This window comes from Gekko japonicus, unplaced genomic scaffold (assembly GCF_001447785.1).
Source record: "Gekko japonicus isolate JY-2015 unplaced genomic scaffold, Gekko_japonicus_V1.1 scaffold240, whole genome shotgun sequence".
NCBI lineage: Eukaryota > Metazoa > Chordata > Lepidosauria > Squamata > Gekkonidae > Gekko > Gekko japonicus.
The window spans coordinates 900,855-917,818 of record NW_015164672.1 but is presented as its reverse complement, the minus strand read 5'-3'; the positions used below and the strand labels follow the sequence as shown (position 1 = coordinate 917,818).

General features: G+C 46.5%; 2 protein-coding genes across 2 annotated transcripts in view; one reads left to right on the top strand and one right to left on the bottom strand.

The window, feature by feature from the left end:
• The window catches only part of EMC10 (ER membrane protein complex subunit 10), a 12,894-nt gene extending 8,378 nt beyond the window's left edge, over positions 1–4,516 (bottom strand). Inside the window, exons 1-4 of the mRNA XM_015409210.1 lie at positions 4,391–4,516; positions 1,803–1,869; positions 884–996; positions 334–438 (exon numbers count right to left, since the gene is read on the bottom strand). Coding sequence (XP_015264696.1) covers positions 334–438; positions 884–996; positions 1,803–1,869; positions 4,391–4,516 — 411 coding nt within the window. The remainder of the gene's footprint in view (positions 1–333; positions 439–883; positions 997–1,802; positions 1,870–4,390) is intronic.
• A 509-nt stretch (positions 4,517–5,025) lies between these two features.
• On the top strand, positions 5,026–12,908 carry LOC107108707 (protein FAM71E1-like). Its single transcript, XM_015409208.1, has 4 exons — positions 5,026–5,109; positions 8,057–8,155; positions 9,712–9,732; positions 12,582–12,908. Exons 1-4 carry the CDS (start codon positions 5,026–5,028, stop codon positions 12,906–12,908), a joined length of 531 nt encoding a protein of 176 aa, XP_015264694.1.
• Positions 12,909–16,964: the final 4,056 nt, after the last annotated feature.

Below are 16,964 nucleotides of genomic sequence, written 5' to 3'. Positions count from 1 at the left end.
GAACCACCTGTTTCTTTCCTTTTCTATTTTTATTATTATAAAACTGACTAATAATAGGGTAGCATAGATAAAATGAAATATAGCAGATAGGATATAGAAAAATGAACTATATATTGGGAATAGAATTTTGATTAATGATATTTGTTGTGGAAGTTAAACAAGAAGGAAAAAGGAACTATGTATCTAAAGATGTTGTGAGCAAGACAATGTCTAGATATTTTAAAAAGGTATTGCTCTTTTTTTTGTTTTGTTTGGTGTAATTCTTAAAAACTAATAAACTTTGCCCATTTAGGGCAAGTACTAAAAAAAAAAGAAGAAGAAGAAGACACTCACCGCCCGGACAAAGGAGGTGACGTATTCAACTCCACTCTCCTCTGTGCTCCCTAGGGGCCGTCGTGGGATCCGCACCCGATAGAGTCCACCTTCTGTAGCTACTTCCTGGAGTTTGTAGAGGGGGGGGAAAGGCACAGTAGGTATGGAAACTCTTTGCTTTTCACCCCCACATCTATCAGCTCTCCTCCCTCTCCCAATAAGATGTAAAAAGCCAAATCCAGGTCCATCTGAACTGAAAAGCAGGAGATCAGAATACATTACCTTGATTGGGAATAACTTATTCCACTTCCATGATTCAGAGTTTCAAATCAAATGGATTTTAAAAAAAACCAAAGGGGGGGGGGGGGAGAGAGAGAGAGAGGCATTTGCCCAATTTTTTGCCAGACAGATTCCGCACTGCAAAGGCAAGCCTGCCGTAAATAGGCAGCTCTGTCCACATTCTCCTTTCAAGGTTTCACAGCAAGAACCCCAGGCTGGGATATCATGGCAGCCCTGCATCACTATCCATAAGCCAAGCCAACTCTCATTTCTTGCAGGGATGCACACTCACCCTAAGTTTATTGCGCTCCTCCTCAGTTAACTGCTTCTGGCTTAGGGAGAGGCTGGAGTCGGGGGTCATGTTCCACAGGAGAGTCCCCCGCTTTTTAAACTGGATGCTGTCATCTGCAGACAACAGAAAACCAAGAGAGTCTCAGATCCTGGGCTTCCTCATGCAGGACGAACCCAGCCCCCTACCTACATGCTGTAGGCCCAAGGATTCTCCCAGGAATCACAGTACCCAGCCTCGCACTCGATCTCCACTAAAAATGTCCTTTCCTCCAGATAAACCAAAGAACACAACATTGCTCCATCCCCAGTCTGCCCCCCCCCCCAACATATGCTTGTAAAGGTCACCCGGTGCTGCCTACACAGTTCAACAGTCAGTGTGGCAAAAGCAAAGGCTAGTCTGCAGGGTCCAGTGCAAACTCTAGAGAGGATTCAAGCAAGACAGTGGGTGGGTTGCAGACAGCTTTTTCACTTGATCGAGCCCAATTCTCCTTACTGCACCTGAGAAGTCTGTCTCACATGGCCTTTGTACATGCAGGTCCTGTGATTCCCAGCACTGTCTTTTTTGGTAGTGAAAGGGACCTCTTCCTTCATTTTTGCCTGCAGAAAAGCTGGTTGCCTCCAACCCACTGGAAGGAAGGGAGTGTTTTTAATACACTTCTTTAGGCGATTTAGGGCCCACCACAAGTATTCTACTAAATGATAGCTGTTACACACACAAACCCACACCCCTTCCTGAATACAGTAGTGCATCTGAACAGGAATCTTTCCCCAATGATGTGCCAACCTTATGTGTTACACTCCAACTGCATTTGGACATCACACACAGGTTGTTCGTGTTAGGCATAAGCATGATTCATTGCTAGGTGTGCATGCTCTCTTCACCCACAAGTCCACCAGCCATCTGCACGCCACACACTCACCCAGCTCAAAGGAGTGCTCCAGCTGCAGAGTCAAGCCGCAGGTTTCAGAGTCTCGAGACTCGCCTGTCTGAGAAGAAAGAGACAGATCAAGTCCTCACCTTCCCACTGCCCCAATCCTACCAGGTATGCCCTATTTAACACAAGGCACACTTTCTCACAATGCGCACAGGACATAACCAGTAGTAAACAACTGCAACAAAGCTCTGTTCAAAGTCAGCCTGCTTTATTTAGGAAATGACTCTCACAGATGTGCTAACATGCACCTGACATGAAACACCAGGTATCTTAGCCCTTGCGCATCAACTGAGAAGGTCCAGATTTACTATACAAATTTAGTGGCACCATTACAGAGAGATTTATTAAGGCATCTGTTTGGGGGACTAAAGTCTCTTCATCAGATACTGCAATAACTCAAAAGGAAGACAGCCCTCTAAAAATGTTATACATACACAAAAAATTATTATAGGACACAAGTGTTATGCGAATGCAAGACAACACCCGTGTGTGTGTGTGTGGGGGAGAACAAACACCTGTGGGGGAAAAGTCTAGTCTTGGATTGAGTAAATACTGCAAAATGTTTTTTTCTTGACTGGCACATTATATGCAGAAGAAAAAAACCCTGCAAGAGCGACCAAAACCCCATGAAATGCAAGGAATCATCTACCAGATTTCTATGCAACACTCATAAGTACAGTGATATGGGTTTTCCAGGTAAAACTGAATCAGAAAATTTTCCTATTCAAATTTAAACAAATAATCTAAATATGTTAGGAAACTTGAAATAATGTTATCAAAAGTAGGAAAATACGCTATGTATAAACCCTGGGTTTGTCCATGCTTCATATCCTACATTTTGCCCAGCTAACATATCTAATCCACAGCACGACAGCACTGACAGCAACAGATGAACAGCGATGTGGGGCAGAAAATTTTCCATGGAAAAATACAGCACTAGAAATTTTTCTGACCACATCACTGCATATCTATGTACCAATAAAGCAATCATTCAGCCTATATACCAAAAGATCAGCAAGTAAATGAGCAACTGATGTAATTATATTCTGTAACAGCAACACAGCCTGTATTTGTGTTTTGTGCTCTACCTCTAGGTACAAGTGTGCTTTTGGGATGACACAACTACGTTAGCCTTTTAAAAATTATTTGAAGGCCTACAACATCAGAAGGGCCCCTTGGAAGCAGCTTGCTCACTTCTATGTGAACTCTGAGCATCTGAAGAACAAGTCTATGTACATTTACTCATAAGTACGACCCACTAAGTTCAACTGGCCTTGCTCCTGAGTATACATATACATAGGATTGTGCAGGATGCTTGACCATGTGCCCTAGAATTCAGGAGGGTTGACTTCCAAATAAAGTTATGGAACTCACTGCCACAGAATATGGTGAGGGCTACTAAGTTCAAAAGGCAAGTAGACAAATTTATGGAGGATAGACATCAGCCATAATGGCTGAAGAAGGTCTCCACATTCAGAAGCTGTATGTCTCTGGATGCCAGAATTTGTTCTCCCTGAGGTTTTGAGACTTGCTTTTTCCTTTTCCTTCTCCACCCCACTTCATATTGTGATGCTGTGTGTTTCCAAAAGTAACAATCTTTGCTACTTTTAGGAAATATTGCTGAATTGTTCAGCTTATGCAGTCTGCATTTTGTTTTATTTCTTGCTATTTTACTGTTTCTGACAATCTGATTATTTTTACTACAGTTTTAATTTTTGAATGTAATGTTAGCCACCCCAGGAACCAGTGAGTAGAAGGTGATGGCAGAAGATGGTTTAGGTCTCCATGTTCCTGCTGTGAACCTTCTAGGTCCATCTGGTTGCCCTTTGCTGAAAACAAGATCTTAGGGGCTGTGGCACAGTGGTAGAGCATCTGCTCTGCATGTAGACAGTCCCAGGTTCTGTTCTCAGCTTCTTTAGTTAAAGGGATCAGATAGTATCAGTAGAGGGAAAGACCTCTACTGGAGAGCAGCTGTCAGAGTAGACAGTATTTGAAAGAGTGATGGTCTGACTCAGTCTGTCAGCTCTATGTGGTTAGAGGAACCACTGATCTGATCCAGCAGAGTCTTTCTTGTGTTTTCATAGAAACATGGACAGGATTTGGGGTTACCATACATGTGATGCAGAACAAACAGCAGCTAGGATGGTGTGAGGGTCAGAGTGGCAGACCAGGATCTGTGAGACCCAGGGCAAATCCCCACCCAGTCTCAAAGCAACTCTGTACATAACAAGAGACCTGCTGGAACAGACCAGTTGCCTAACCCACCTCACAGGGCTGTTGTGACGCCAGAGCAAGACAGAGGAGGAAGGACGAAATTGTGACTGACCGGAGCATAGCATTTGCCCGTCAGTCTCCCCTCTTCTTTACACACGTTGCTCAGACACCTGAGCTGCAAAAGCCAGCAAGCTGCTGGCCTTGCCAATCCGATTCCTAAAATCGCCACTCCGCTCATGAATAGTCATAACCCTAATTAATATTAACAAGAGTTCAGCAGCGGAGTTATTATTGGTCCGCCAGTTCCATCGAGACCCACTCACGGCTCATGTCTATCGAGCAACCACCCCACGACTTACCCTAAGGCCCGGCTCACCCCGGCAGCTCCCGACTCCGGCGGCCTGAACGAGAGGCGACGGCGCTGACGTTAGAAGCAAGAGCGAAACGGGGAGAAAGAACTGGAGGGATCCTCCGACAGCCGCCATGGTACCTCTTGCGGGGTCACGTGACAAGGGAGCCGGCAGCCGCAATGCAGCATGGGATACGGGCCACGAGGGGGGCTGAGGAGCGTAGAAAGAACCAATCAGCAGTGGCACGAGCCGGGTGGTAGGCTCCGCCCCTTCTGGGTAAAGTTATGCTTAAAAAAAAAAAAGACTCGCGGAGCTCGTTGCAAACTTGCAATAGAATGTCTCGCGTTATCCCGTATGGCGCGAAACTGTGGACCGAAGCAGCCGGCAGGATAATGTTGACTTTTTTTTTTTGCAAGTGCGGCGGCTTGAAGATAAAGACCGCCCAGTCTGCAGAAATTTCATTCTAGAATAAAGATTCCTGCATTATTTACCAGCCAGAGAACACTAACCTTTTCCCAGCTGCTCCAAAGCCAGCATGGAAATCCACAACAAATTCAACATGGCATCATTTTTTTCTCTTCTGGTTCTTCCACCAGGTTCCGGGCTACAGAAGCCAGGACATTACCAGATAGACCACTTTTGGAATGGGGGATCTGCAGAAATGCCTGGCCGGTGGGGAATACGACGAGCTGAAGGACTGTCCCCTGTATGAAAGCAATTTCGTACAGGTGAGGCACTGGGGAAGGGAGCTGGGAACAGCGCTCATGAATCCTTGCCCTGAAACGACGACGATCCAGCCATTAGGCTGAGTGAAGCAGCCACGTTCCAGCAGAACAGATTTACGGATCGTCAGAGCGTAAGCCCAGGCTAGCCTGATCTTGTCAGATCTCGGAAGCTAAGCAGGGTCGGCTCTGGTTAGTACTTGGATGGGAGACCACCAAGGAAGTCCAAGGTTGCTCTGCAGAGCCAGGCAATGGCAGACTACCTCTGAATGTCTCTTGCCTTGAAAAACCTTTGGGGTTGCCAGAAGGCAGCTGCGACTTGAAGGCACTTTCCACCACCAAGGACATAAAAAGTGCCCTGCTGGATCAGACCAGTGGTCCATCAAGTCCAGCATCCTGTTTCACACAATGGCCGACTAGATGCCCTGAAGGGCTAAACAAACCAAGATCTCGGGCCCTCATACTGCCTTCTAGCACTGGAACCCAATGGTTTACTGCCTCTGTTTATAGAGCTATTGGAGGTGGATAAGCTGTCTCAAAAATGGTACTATTTTTGCTGGAAACGTTTCAGTTTTCTGCCTCTGATGCTAAAAGGTTTCAGGCCAGGCCCCATTGTTACTAGATCAGACACTTAACCTCCAGAACCCAGGAATCCTGATTTAAAATTATTTTTTTTTCCATACAAGTGCAGACACAATTCTTCTCTTGAAGAAACTCAGTCTGACAGCCAGAGAGGCTGGATTAGGAGTGGGGAAACCTACATTCAAACCCCTATTCAGCCCCAAAGCTCACTGGGGTCCTTGTGCCAATCACTTGAGAATGGGGATGTGGCGGGGAATGTATGAGATAACTTGTCATCCCTGGCTGCTGGTCCTTCACTCGACTCCACCACCTTCCTAACAGCCTCTCTCTGTCCTGATCCAGGTTTGTTCCCCGTAATTTATTTAAATTCTGTATCCCGCCATATACCATAGGCCCCAAAACATGAGTGGCGAAGACATTCCCAAATCCATACCCTCACATTATAAAGACAGAACAGAAAATATTGCGGCCTAATTTTTAAAAAAGCTAAAAGTGAAAAATTATCAGTTCTGAGGCGTTGGAAAGCTTTCTTGGTGGGGCTGAACAAAAAAAGTCTCGCTGACCCAACACAGCTGGGTTAACACATGAAGCTACCTTGTAAAGGATCAGACCCTTGGCCCATCAAAGTTAGTACTGTCTATTCCAGGGGTCCCCAACAATGTTCCCTCTAAGTTGTGGAGTCTTGTGAGTAAAAATTCTACTTTGTGAGCTGCTGGCATTAAAGTTGTGAGCGAGCAATTTGGCTGCTGCATAAATCAGTTTGCTCTGGAGCCATCCTTCCTGAGCTAAGACAAAAATCTGTGAGGGAGGCTAAAAAACTGTGAGCTAGTTCACACTAACTCAGCTTAGAGGGAACACTGGTCCCCAACATGAGGAGGAGGAGATTGGATTTATCCCCCGCCCTTCACTCGGAGTCTTAGAGCGGCTTACAAACTCCTTTCCCTTCCCCTCCCCACAACAGACACCCTGTGAGGAAGGTGCCCTTTCAAGGACAGTGCTGGCAGAACTATGGCTTGCCCGAGGTAATCCAGCAGCTGCAAGTGGAGGAGTGAGGAATCAAACCCAGTTCTCCCAGATTAGAGTCCACGCTCCTAGCCACTACACCAAACTGGCTCTCATGTTCCCCATGGGTGCCACAAAGTCCACTGACACCTTTTCTGGCGCCTGCCAAGCATTTTGAGGAAGTGGTTGGGGCCAGGTAGGGCTTTTGCCCAGCAAGGAATATGATTGACTATTTGGATATTTGATTGGCTGTGCAGATTTTTTTTAGAACGTTGCTTTGGCATCAGCTGCCACTGCGACACAAGGATCTACACTGTGGCTCAAGTGGTTAAGACACTGAACTGCAGGCTGTGGAAGGTCGGTAGTTCAGCAGTTCGAGACCCGAGTGTGCCGCATGACGGAGTGAGCTCCCGTCTCCAGTTCCAGCTCCTGCCAACCTAGCAGTTCAAAAGCAAGAAATTGCAAGTAGATAAATAGGTACCACTACAGTGGGAAGGTAACAGCCTTCCGTGCGCCTTGGTGTTTAGTCATGCCGGCCACATGACCACGGAAATGTCTTCGGACAGCGCTGGCTCTTCGGCTTTGAAACGGAGATGAGCATCGCAACCCTAGAGTCAGATTCGACTGGCTTTCGAGCAAGGGAACCTTTACCTTTACCTTTTTGGCGGCAGCTGCCACTGCGACACAAGGATCTACACTGTGTCACTGAAGTTAAGCTGTGGCAATCGTTTTGTGGCTGGCTCTGCCTCCTTCAGCAGCCATTTTGTCACCGCACCCGCCATGCCATGTCAGAATTCCAGATGTCCCGCACAGGCTTGAAAAGGTTGGGGACCCCTGGTCTACTCAGACTGGCAGTGGATCTCAAAGGTGTCCAGATAGAGGTCTTTTGCATCACCCACTTCCTGGTCCTTTTTAAGTAGAGATGCTTGGGATTGAACCTGGGATCTTTTGCGTGCCAAGCAGATGTTCTACCAGTGAGCGACAGCCCTTTTGGGGTTATGGAGCAGTTGTATCTCATGACACAGGGTGGAGTCACAGGATCTGGGTGACCCATGCCTTGTAACAGGTAGCTGCGAGTTCCCAGTTCCCGCACTAACATTGCCCGGTTCAGCTCAGGCATGCAGCATACATGCAGAAGGACTTTATCCTCCCACATACACCCAGTTCCTGACCTGAAACAGCACTGGGGGTGAGGTTGGAATTACTCCGTTCTGTGTTTTGGAGAGTGCCACTTGGCTTTTATTTCGCAGAATGCCCAAGCGAATTTCCAGAATGAGATGTTTGGGAAGCCAGCCTGTGATGTCGAGTTTTCCCAGTGACTGTTGCTATGCGCACCAAGAAGCCCTTCAAAACGATTCTCTCTTTCCAGGTCACGAGATCAGGGGAGGTGGCCAATAGGGTCACTGTGGGGATCGCTGCCAGCAGCCGCAGCCTGGAGCTGCCTGATCTGATGTTGCTGGCCCGGCCTGTTGACTACCCGCTGGAGGAGTGCACATGCAAGCGTCCCAAACCCATGCTGGTCCCTAGAGAACAGCTACAACTTATGGTGTGAGTCCCCAACACCTTTGTGCACAGTGGCACTTTTCTGTCATGCGGTTGCCAACCTCCAGGTAGGGCCTGGAGATCCCCCCCCCAATATCAACTGATCTCCAGGCTACAGAGATCAGTTTCACTGGAACAAAGGCCACTCTGTGGGGGTGGACTCCGTGACATCATACCCCACTGATATCTCAACCCTCTCCAGATTCCACCCCCAAAAGTCCATGAGTTTCCCAATCTGGAGTTGGCAACCCCAAGTCTTGCCTGTAAATGTAACTTAGACATATGGGTCTTGGCTGTGATGATTCAGTGGTGGGGAAGACCCCTCTGCACATGCTTGGAAAGATTCCCCAATTTTTCCCCCCAGTACGTATATACAGAAAACCAGTCCCCACTAATGCAAAATAAGGAGACGTCAGGAGGATCTTACAAACATTTCTGAAATAGATACTGGTGAATTCTGGGGCAGGGGAGGGAATAACTGCTAGTCTGTTAGCAGCAAAATAAAACAACATAGTCACACGTTAATGCCTAGCAACTTTATTGTGGCATAAAGGTGCGAAAGCCACAACAGTTGTCAGATGTACAACGGGTTATCCCCCAGTTGCCTTTCACACAGACAGATGCAAAGGGGGGGGGGAATCTCAATGTACGCAGTATAGTCATAAGGTAGCCAACTGGTCAAGGTGGAGAAGAAATTTCTTGTCCATTTAATAGGATTTTAATCTGCAGCATCTGGCCACTTGAAGCTTTTAATGGCATGGGGTTCAATAACATCACCCGGTATTTCCTGCAGATCAAATTGGTAGTCAAGGGACAAATAGAGGAACTGGATTTACCAGTTGGCAGCTCTATATAGTGAAAAGTTCCAGAAACTCAGCAGGTATACTCTGTCATATCTAAGGATGGACCCGAACCATGATATGCCATTTGTGAACCGAACCAGTTTGTGTCAGCTTTCAAAATTCATGGAAGTTCATGGCAGTTCAGTTGGCAAACATCCCTTTGTAAACCAGGAGTTGGTCAAAATTTGTGACAAACTATAGTTTGTCAGCCAGTTCATGCCCATCCCTAGTCATATATCTATGCCCATCTCATATGTATACAAAAGAGGCACTATGACCGTTCACAATAGTTGCAGTTGGTGACAGTATAAACTGCTTACACACAAGGATATTTCTCACATAGAAAGCAGAAAAGCTGCAGGTTTAGAAGGAATGCCCACCTGATGGCATGCCACTTCTAAGCACAACTTGTGTACTTCCCTGGGTTTTCCCCTTTAAACCAGATTAAAATAACCCAGCCATTCTTCTGTCCAGTTGAAATATGGAAATGTGGGGAGGCTGTGGGTGGAATATCCATCTGGATGTTCCATCCTGCAGCCACTAGGGGGTGGAGTAGAGCAGTGCTCCACTTTCAATATGGTACAATGCCAGTTGCTACAGTCACCCTTTCCCCTTTACAGTGCAGCTGAGCTTTTGAAAGGAAAAGTATGGAGAAAGGGGGGTTTAGGCCACAGAAAGCTGTTACCAGGATAGATCTCTAAATTGGAAGCCCTTCAAAACGATTCTCTCTTTCCAGGTCACGAGATCAGGGGAGGTGGCCAATAGGGTCACTGTGGGGATCGCTGCCAGCAGCCGCAGCCTGGAGCTCCCTGATCTGATGTTGCTGGCCCGGCCTGTTGACTACCCGCTGGAGGAGTGCACATGCAAGCGTCCCAAACCCATGCTGGTCCCTAGAGAACAGCTACAACTTATGGTGTGAGTCCCCAACACCTTTGTGCACAGTGGCACTTTTCTGTCATGCGGTTGCCAACCTCCAGGTAGGGCCTGGAGATCCCCCCCCCAATATCAACTGATCTCCAGGCTACAGAGATCAGTTTCACTGGAACAAAGGCCACTCTGTGGGGGTGGACTCCGTGACATCATACCCCACTGATATCTCAACCCTCTCCAGATTCCACCCCCAAAAGTCCATGAGTTTCCCAATCTGGAGTTGGCAACCCCAAGTCTTGCCTGTAAATGTAACTTAGACATATGGGTCTTGGCTGTGATGATTCAGTGGTGGGGAAGACCCCTCTGCACATGCTTGGAAAGATTCCCCCATTTTTCCCCCCAGTAAGTATATACAGAAAACCAGTCCCCGCTAATGCAAAATAAGGAGACGTCAGGAGGATCTTACAAACATTTCTGAAATAGATACTGGTGAATTCTGGGGCAGGGGAGGGAATAACTGCTAGTCTGTTAGCAGCAAAATAAAACAACATAGTCACACGTTAATGCCTAGCAACTTTATTGTGGCATAAAGGTGCGAAAGCCACAACAGTTGTCAGATGTACAACGGGTTATCCCCCAGTTGCCTTTCACACAGACAGATGCAAAGGGGGGGGGGAATCTCAATGTACGCAGTATAGTCATAAGGTAGCCAACTGGTCAAGGTGGAGAAGAAATTTCTTGTCCATTTAATAGGACTTTAATCTGCAGCATCTGCCCACTTGAAGCTTTTCATGGCATTGGGTTCGATAACATCACCCGGTATTTCTTGCAGATCAAATTGGTAGTCAAGGGACAAATAGAGGAACTGGATTTATCAGTTGGCAGTTCTATATAGTGAAAAGGCCCAGAAACTCAGTAGGTATGCTCTGTCATATCTAGGGATGGACCCGAACTGCATTTTTGTGAACCATGATATGCCAGTTTGTGAACCGAACCAGTTTGTGTCAGCTCATGGACCATTTACATTTTAAACCCCTGCAACTGCAGGGAGCAGAAAGCAGGGGTTTAAATGGCTCCAAGACATTTAAATCAAATAGCTCAGCTGTTTTTCTTGAAGAGCAGAAAGCAGGGGTTCTTAACAAACCACCACGAACTGCATCAAAATTCATGGAAGTTCATGGCAGTTCAGTTGGCAAACATCCCTTTGTAAACCAGGAGTTGGTCAAAATTTGTGACAAACTATAGTTTGTCAGCCAGTTCATGCCCATCCCTAGTCATATATCTATGCCCATCTCATATGTATACAAAAGAGGCACTATGACCGTTCACAATAGTTGCAGTTGGTGACAGTATAAACTGCTTACACACAAGGATATTTCTCACATAGAAAGCAGAAAAGCTGCAGGTTTAGAAGGAATGCCCACCTGATGGCATGCCACTTCTAAGCACAACTTGTGAACTTCCCTGGGTTTTCCCCTTTAAACCAGATTAAAATAACCCAGCCATTCTTCTGTCCAGTTGAAAGATGGAAATGTGGGGAGGCTGTGGGGCCAGTTGCTACAGACACCCTTCCCCCTTTACAGTGCAGCTGAGCTTTTGAAAGGAAAAGTATGGAGAAAGGGGGGTTTAGGCCACAGAAAGCTGTTACCAGGATAGATCTCTAAATTGCAAGCTGGTTTAGAATCCAGTTGCCAGAAAGAGCCTTGGTTGGTTACCTGGAAAGAAACAAATTCTACTTAGTTGAAGTGCCTGTGTTTGAAAAGCACTACAAACCAGAGATAGATCAAAGAAGACTCCCTAAACCAGAGTCCCCATGGGCCTGTTTGAGCCTGATAATAAACCAGTTTCATGCTCAAGTTTGTTAATGATGCCTGAATACAGCCACATAACTCGCACCATCCAGAAACCTTCTTCCGATGCCCATTTATAAATGAAATTATTTGATCAATTGAAATCGATAGGTTTCATTAGCTAATATTTCTTTATTCAAGTGACAGTCCCAACTGAAGCGTTTCCTAGAAGGAACTCTGGCTTTGGTGTTTCCCGGGGGGGTGGGGAGGGTATGCTAGAAATTAGAAGAGGAGATTGAATTTATACCCCACCCTTCACTCAGAGCAGTTTACAAACTCCTCTCCCTTCCCCTCCCCACAACAGACACCCTGTGAGGTAGGCGGGTCTGAGAGAGCTCTGAGAGAACTGCTCTTTCAAGGACAGCTCCGACAGAACTATGGCTTGCTCAAGGTCATCCAGCAGCTGCGAGTGGAAGAGTGGGGAATCAAACCCGGTTCTCCCAGATTAGAGTCCATGCACTTAACCACGACACCAAATTTAACCACTACACCAAATTAGGGGTATTTGCTGAGGGAACCTTCTGTTCTAGTGGACATTGGTTGGCCCATACATGGAAATGTAAGGAGCGGGAAGTCTTATAGGTCATGATGAAATGTATGGGGTTGCGGAGAGATGATCTCCTAGGCCCGCTGAGACCAGGCCCTGCAGGGCTTTTAAGATCAACAACAGCACCGGATTAATCTCGCAGGGGAACAGGGAGGGTTATCCACTAGGGATAATAGCACAGTCACAAACCGAAACTCGGTAACAGGGGAGGGGGTTGCCTTTTGTGATCTCCTGATCCACGAGCACACATTTCTCCTACCCACCAGGCTTCTGCCCCTGAAGTTTGTCCGGATCTCCATCCACGACAGGACCCGATACCAGTTAAAAGTTAGGCTGGCTAGCGGCCGCCTGTTCTACCTGCAGCTTCTGGTGCGTCCTCCAGAACTGGACAATGTTTTTGGGCAGTGGATACGGTTGCTCTACTGCCTACACGTGTGCCAGCCAGCGTTCCTGAGCTACCCCCATCGTGCTGTGACCAGGAGGTCATCATATGCGAGCTGCAGCTTCCCTCCCCAAGAATCAAAGATTCTGAATGAGGACCCCTTCCTTGTACGTTGTCGGTCGCCGTAAGTGGCTGCGTTGCCTTGCTTCCTCAAAAGGCAACTTGAGGCCGGCGGGACTGGAAAGTGGATACAGAAGCGGCGAGACGAGGATTTTGTGAAGAAGAATTAGAAACATCTGTATTTGGACTTTTCACTGTTTGAGGAATTTGACTTGGACTATTTCTGAAGTGCATTAATAGGACTGGGTTTTTTTGTATTTGGACTGTATACTTTTGAGTTTCTAATTATTATATTTTTGAAAAACTACTCTATATTGGTTTAGATGGTCATTCTTAGTGATTGTCGAATATATTTTTCGTTATTTATGCACAGTTTGATCGTCTGTATTACTTTCTTCCTTCCATGCATCTCTGCTGTTTGAGCCTCCAGATGGTAGCTGGAGATTTCCTGGGATTCCAGCTGATCTCCAGGAAATGGAGACCAGTTCCCCTGGAGAAAATGGCTGCTTTGAAAGGTGGACTTTGCGGCATTATACCCAGGGGTCATTTCGTAGAAAAAGAGCTAGGGGAACTCATTAGCATAACTAATTAGCATAGGCCACACCCCCTGACATCAGGGGCCCGGCGGTGGACCTGCAAGGCCAGCGGGAGTGCAAGGAAGCCCCGCCAAGGCCCTCCCTGGCCCCAGGCAGGCAGGGGTGGGGAGAGGCGGGGAGGAAGCAACTTACCCTCCCTCTTCTCCTGCCTCCTCCTGGCTGAATGAGGGCTGGAAGCGTTCCCCCCCCCAAATGACCTCTGATTATACCCCATTACATAAGAACATAAGAGAAGCTAATGTTGGATCAGGCCAATGGCCCATCCAGTGGCCAAAAACACCAGGTGCCATCAGGAGGTCCACCAGTGGGGCCAGGACACTAGAAGCCCTCCCACTGTTGCCCCCTCCAGCACCAAGAATACAGAGCACTTGCCCCAGACTGAGAGTTCCTTTCTATACCTTGTGGCTAATAGCCACTTATGGACTTCTGCTCCATATGTTTATCTCCCTCTTGAAGCCGTCCATGCTTGTAGCCGCCACCACCTCCTGTGGCAGTGAATTCGATTTTTCTAAAACATGGCATTGAAACACTGATTTATCTGTTCTGCTTCAGAGATGAAATAAGTGTTTTGTTTTCTTTTTAAATAGTGACAATAGTGACATTTTCTTTTGTGGAATCCCCCCTCCCATTTTCCTCCCTCCACCATTTGTGATTGAAATGCATTTCTCCAGCAACACTGGACTTGATTTTCCCAAATAAAAAAATGGCTCAATAAAGATAAATGCAGTATATTTCCAGTGCTGCTCACACAAATCTGCATTTTTAATATTATTATAACACTTCCATGATTGCATTTGTATCGCACAATACAGTTAACAATTTAAAAAGCCAGCTTCCCAACTAATGCTGCTTACAAGACAATTAAGTTTGGAGGACACTGCTTAAAAACTGTATTACCTTTAGAAAAAAGCAACATAAGAAGATGCATTTTCCACAATAGCTATGGCAGTTTCACTTGAATCCAAGAATATGTGGTAAATTGCTGCATCCTTTTCTGAATATCTCTGTGGCTAAATCACATTTACTTTAATCCAGAGAGTTATAAGAAGGTGGGAAACCACCATGATGAAGCAATGGAGAGTGGCAAAGTGGATGTCTGATGCAGCGTTCAACCTAATAGACAGCTATCGGGTTGGATCCAGCCAGCTTTTTAAACTCCATCTCAAACAGTTTTACTTTTTATCAGGGCTTTTTTTGTAGAAAAAGCCCAGCAGGAACTCATTAGCATAATAGGCCATACCCAACAGCAGGAACTCATTAGCATATTAGGCCACACCCTGACATCACAGCTCATTTGACTATTAGGCCACACCCCCATGTTACCAGATGTGTGGTCATCCAGCCACATCCACCTTTTGCTTCTTATTCTCTTTACCTTGTTTGTTGTCAGAACCCAGGGCTTTTTGCATGTTAGGCCACACACCCCTAATTGTAGCCAATCCGAATGAGTTTCTGCTGTTGGGTGTGGCCTATTATGCTAATGAGTTCCTGCTGGGCTTTGCCAACTTGGGAGCCAGCCGGAACTCTGTTCCTGTGTATTCCTGCCCCAAAATAGCCCTGCTTTTTATACCCCCTATCCCACAAGGCTTTTGTCCCTGCAGTTTCTGTGATTTCCCCCAGTGCTTGGGTTGCCAGCCTCCAGGTAGGGCCTGGAGATTGCCACAGATTACAACGGAACTCCAGACAAGAGAGATCGGTTCCCCTGGAGAAAATGGCTACTTTGGAGAGTATGGCATTATACCCCACTGATGTCCCCTCCCCTCCTCAAACCCTCCTCTCCCCAGATTCCACTCCCAGATCTCTTAAGAATTTCCCAACCTGGAGTTAGCAATCCTATACATCAAAGCAAAAATACTGGTTAGATCCAACTGTTCATGAACACTGTGAAGCTGAGAGGTTTTCTATGGAATCTCCATCTGAAAGTGGCTTGAGGGAGAGATTTGGAGCAGAGTCGTGATGTATCGGGAAAGGGCCATATTCCCTCTCCTTCAGCAGCTTCTCTTCTCCAAATAACCCCTCCTGAAGTGGCTTTTCTCTAGGAGAAAGCGCCGTCAGACTTTTGCTACAGACGCTTGTGTCTAATGTGTAGGTAGGCCCCAAGAACAGTAGCGTTGTGAGACATCTCTAAGATCTCTGCCTTCCTCACTGGAACAGAAATATTTTGACAGTTGAATGGTGATAAGAGCCTTTTCACATGCTCAGACAGGTTGTGTGCAAGAAATGTACATGTATTTCTAAGTTATTGGGTCTGCATATGGTGACTATACTTCTGTTGCGGGGATAGTGCAGTTTTTCTCCCTGGACTCACGTTTTGAATTTTACACCTGGAACGTAAGACACCTTAGACACTGTTGATGGCGTTTACTGCTTCAAGTAGGATATGCCTTGTGATTTATTCCCTTGTATTCATTTTGTAGCCCTTTAAGCTTTTCCTTTTGTTTTTGTTTTACCTTTCCATTCCTAACATTTACTGAAGGCCAGCCATATATTTTGGTTTAACAGGAGGAACTGTTACCTTAGTTCTCATAAGGCCTTGCCATATTGAGAAACTTGGTTGAGTTTATTCTTTGTGTGTTCAGTGTTCCACTCGTCCTGTGGTCTAAAGCACATTTAGTACAGACATTTCAAGGCGGGGAAGCAGCCGGAAAGGGGGGTGGGGAGCACAATATGGCTGTCCTCCCACCTCCACAGAAAGGCTGTTACTCTGTGTCTTGGATAAGGAGTGATATGATCTAACACTGTTGACGCTGAAGAGAGCTTGGTGGGAGTAGCTTACAGACCGCACCAGACCAAGAAATTGGGATGCCCGAGGAGGAAAAATAAAATTCAAAGGACAATCCCTCTTCCTATGACTGAACATGAGGCACCATCTGGAGCAGTACAATGCCTGTCAATTTAAATGGGGGTGTGTGCACAGGAGAATTTCTCTGTGGATAAACTTGCCAACCTCCAGTTGGGGCCTGGAGATCTCCCAGAATTACAACCGATCTTCAGGTGGCAGAGGTCAGTTCCCCTCACTTCCCCTGAACAAAATGGCATCATGTCTTGCTCCTCCCCTTCTTCTCAAGACTCCACCCCCAGATCTCCCTAGCCGTGCCCCGTGAATTGTCCGTCTCCCACTCTGCTGTTCCCTCACAGGTGGTCACTTCATTCTTTTGCTTCCGGTAAAACATCTTCTGCATATAGAAGATGGTAGGCCTTTGACTGAGTCTTCAGAAATTGTAGGGTAAACATGTACTTAGGAAAAAGATTGCCTCAAGTAGGTCTATGGAGAGGCAGCGGATACATTTTCTAAGTAAATAAACATAGATAAATAAGTGCAGCCAGAAGCATAATCATTCAGTCTATCAGGACAAGCCATGAAGCTTGTTCCTTGTCCACAAGGTGTTTCTAGGGTTGCTAACCTCAAGGTGAGGCCTAGAGTTTTCTCTGAATTACAACTGATCCCCTGCAGAAAACGGTCGCTTTGGACAGTGAACTCTATGGTATACCAGAGACGCTAGGAGAAATGGAAGTCCTAGAGTGACA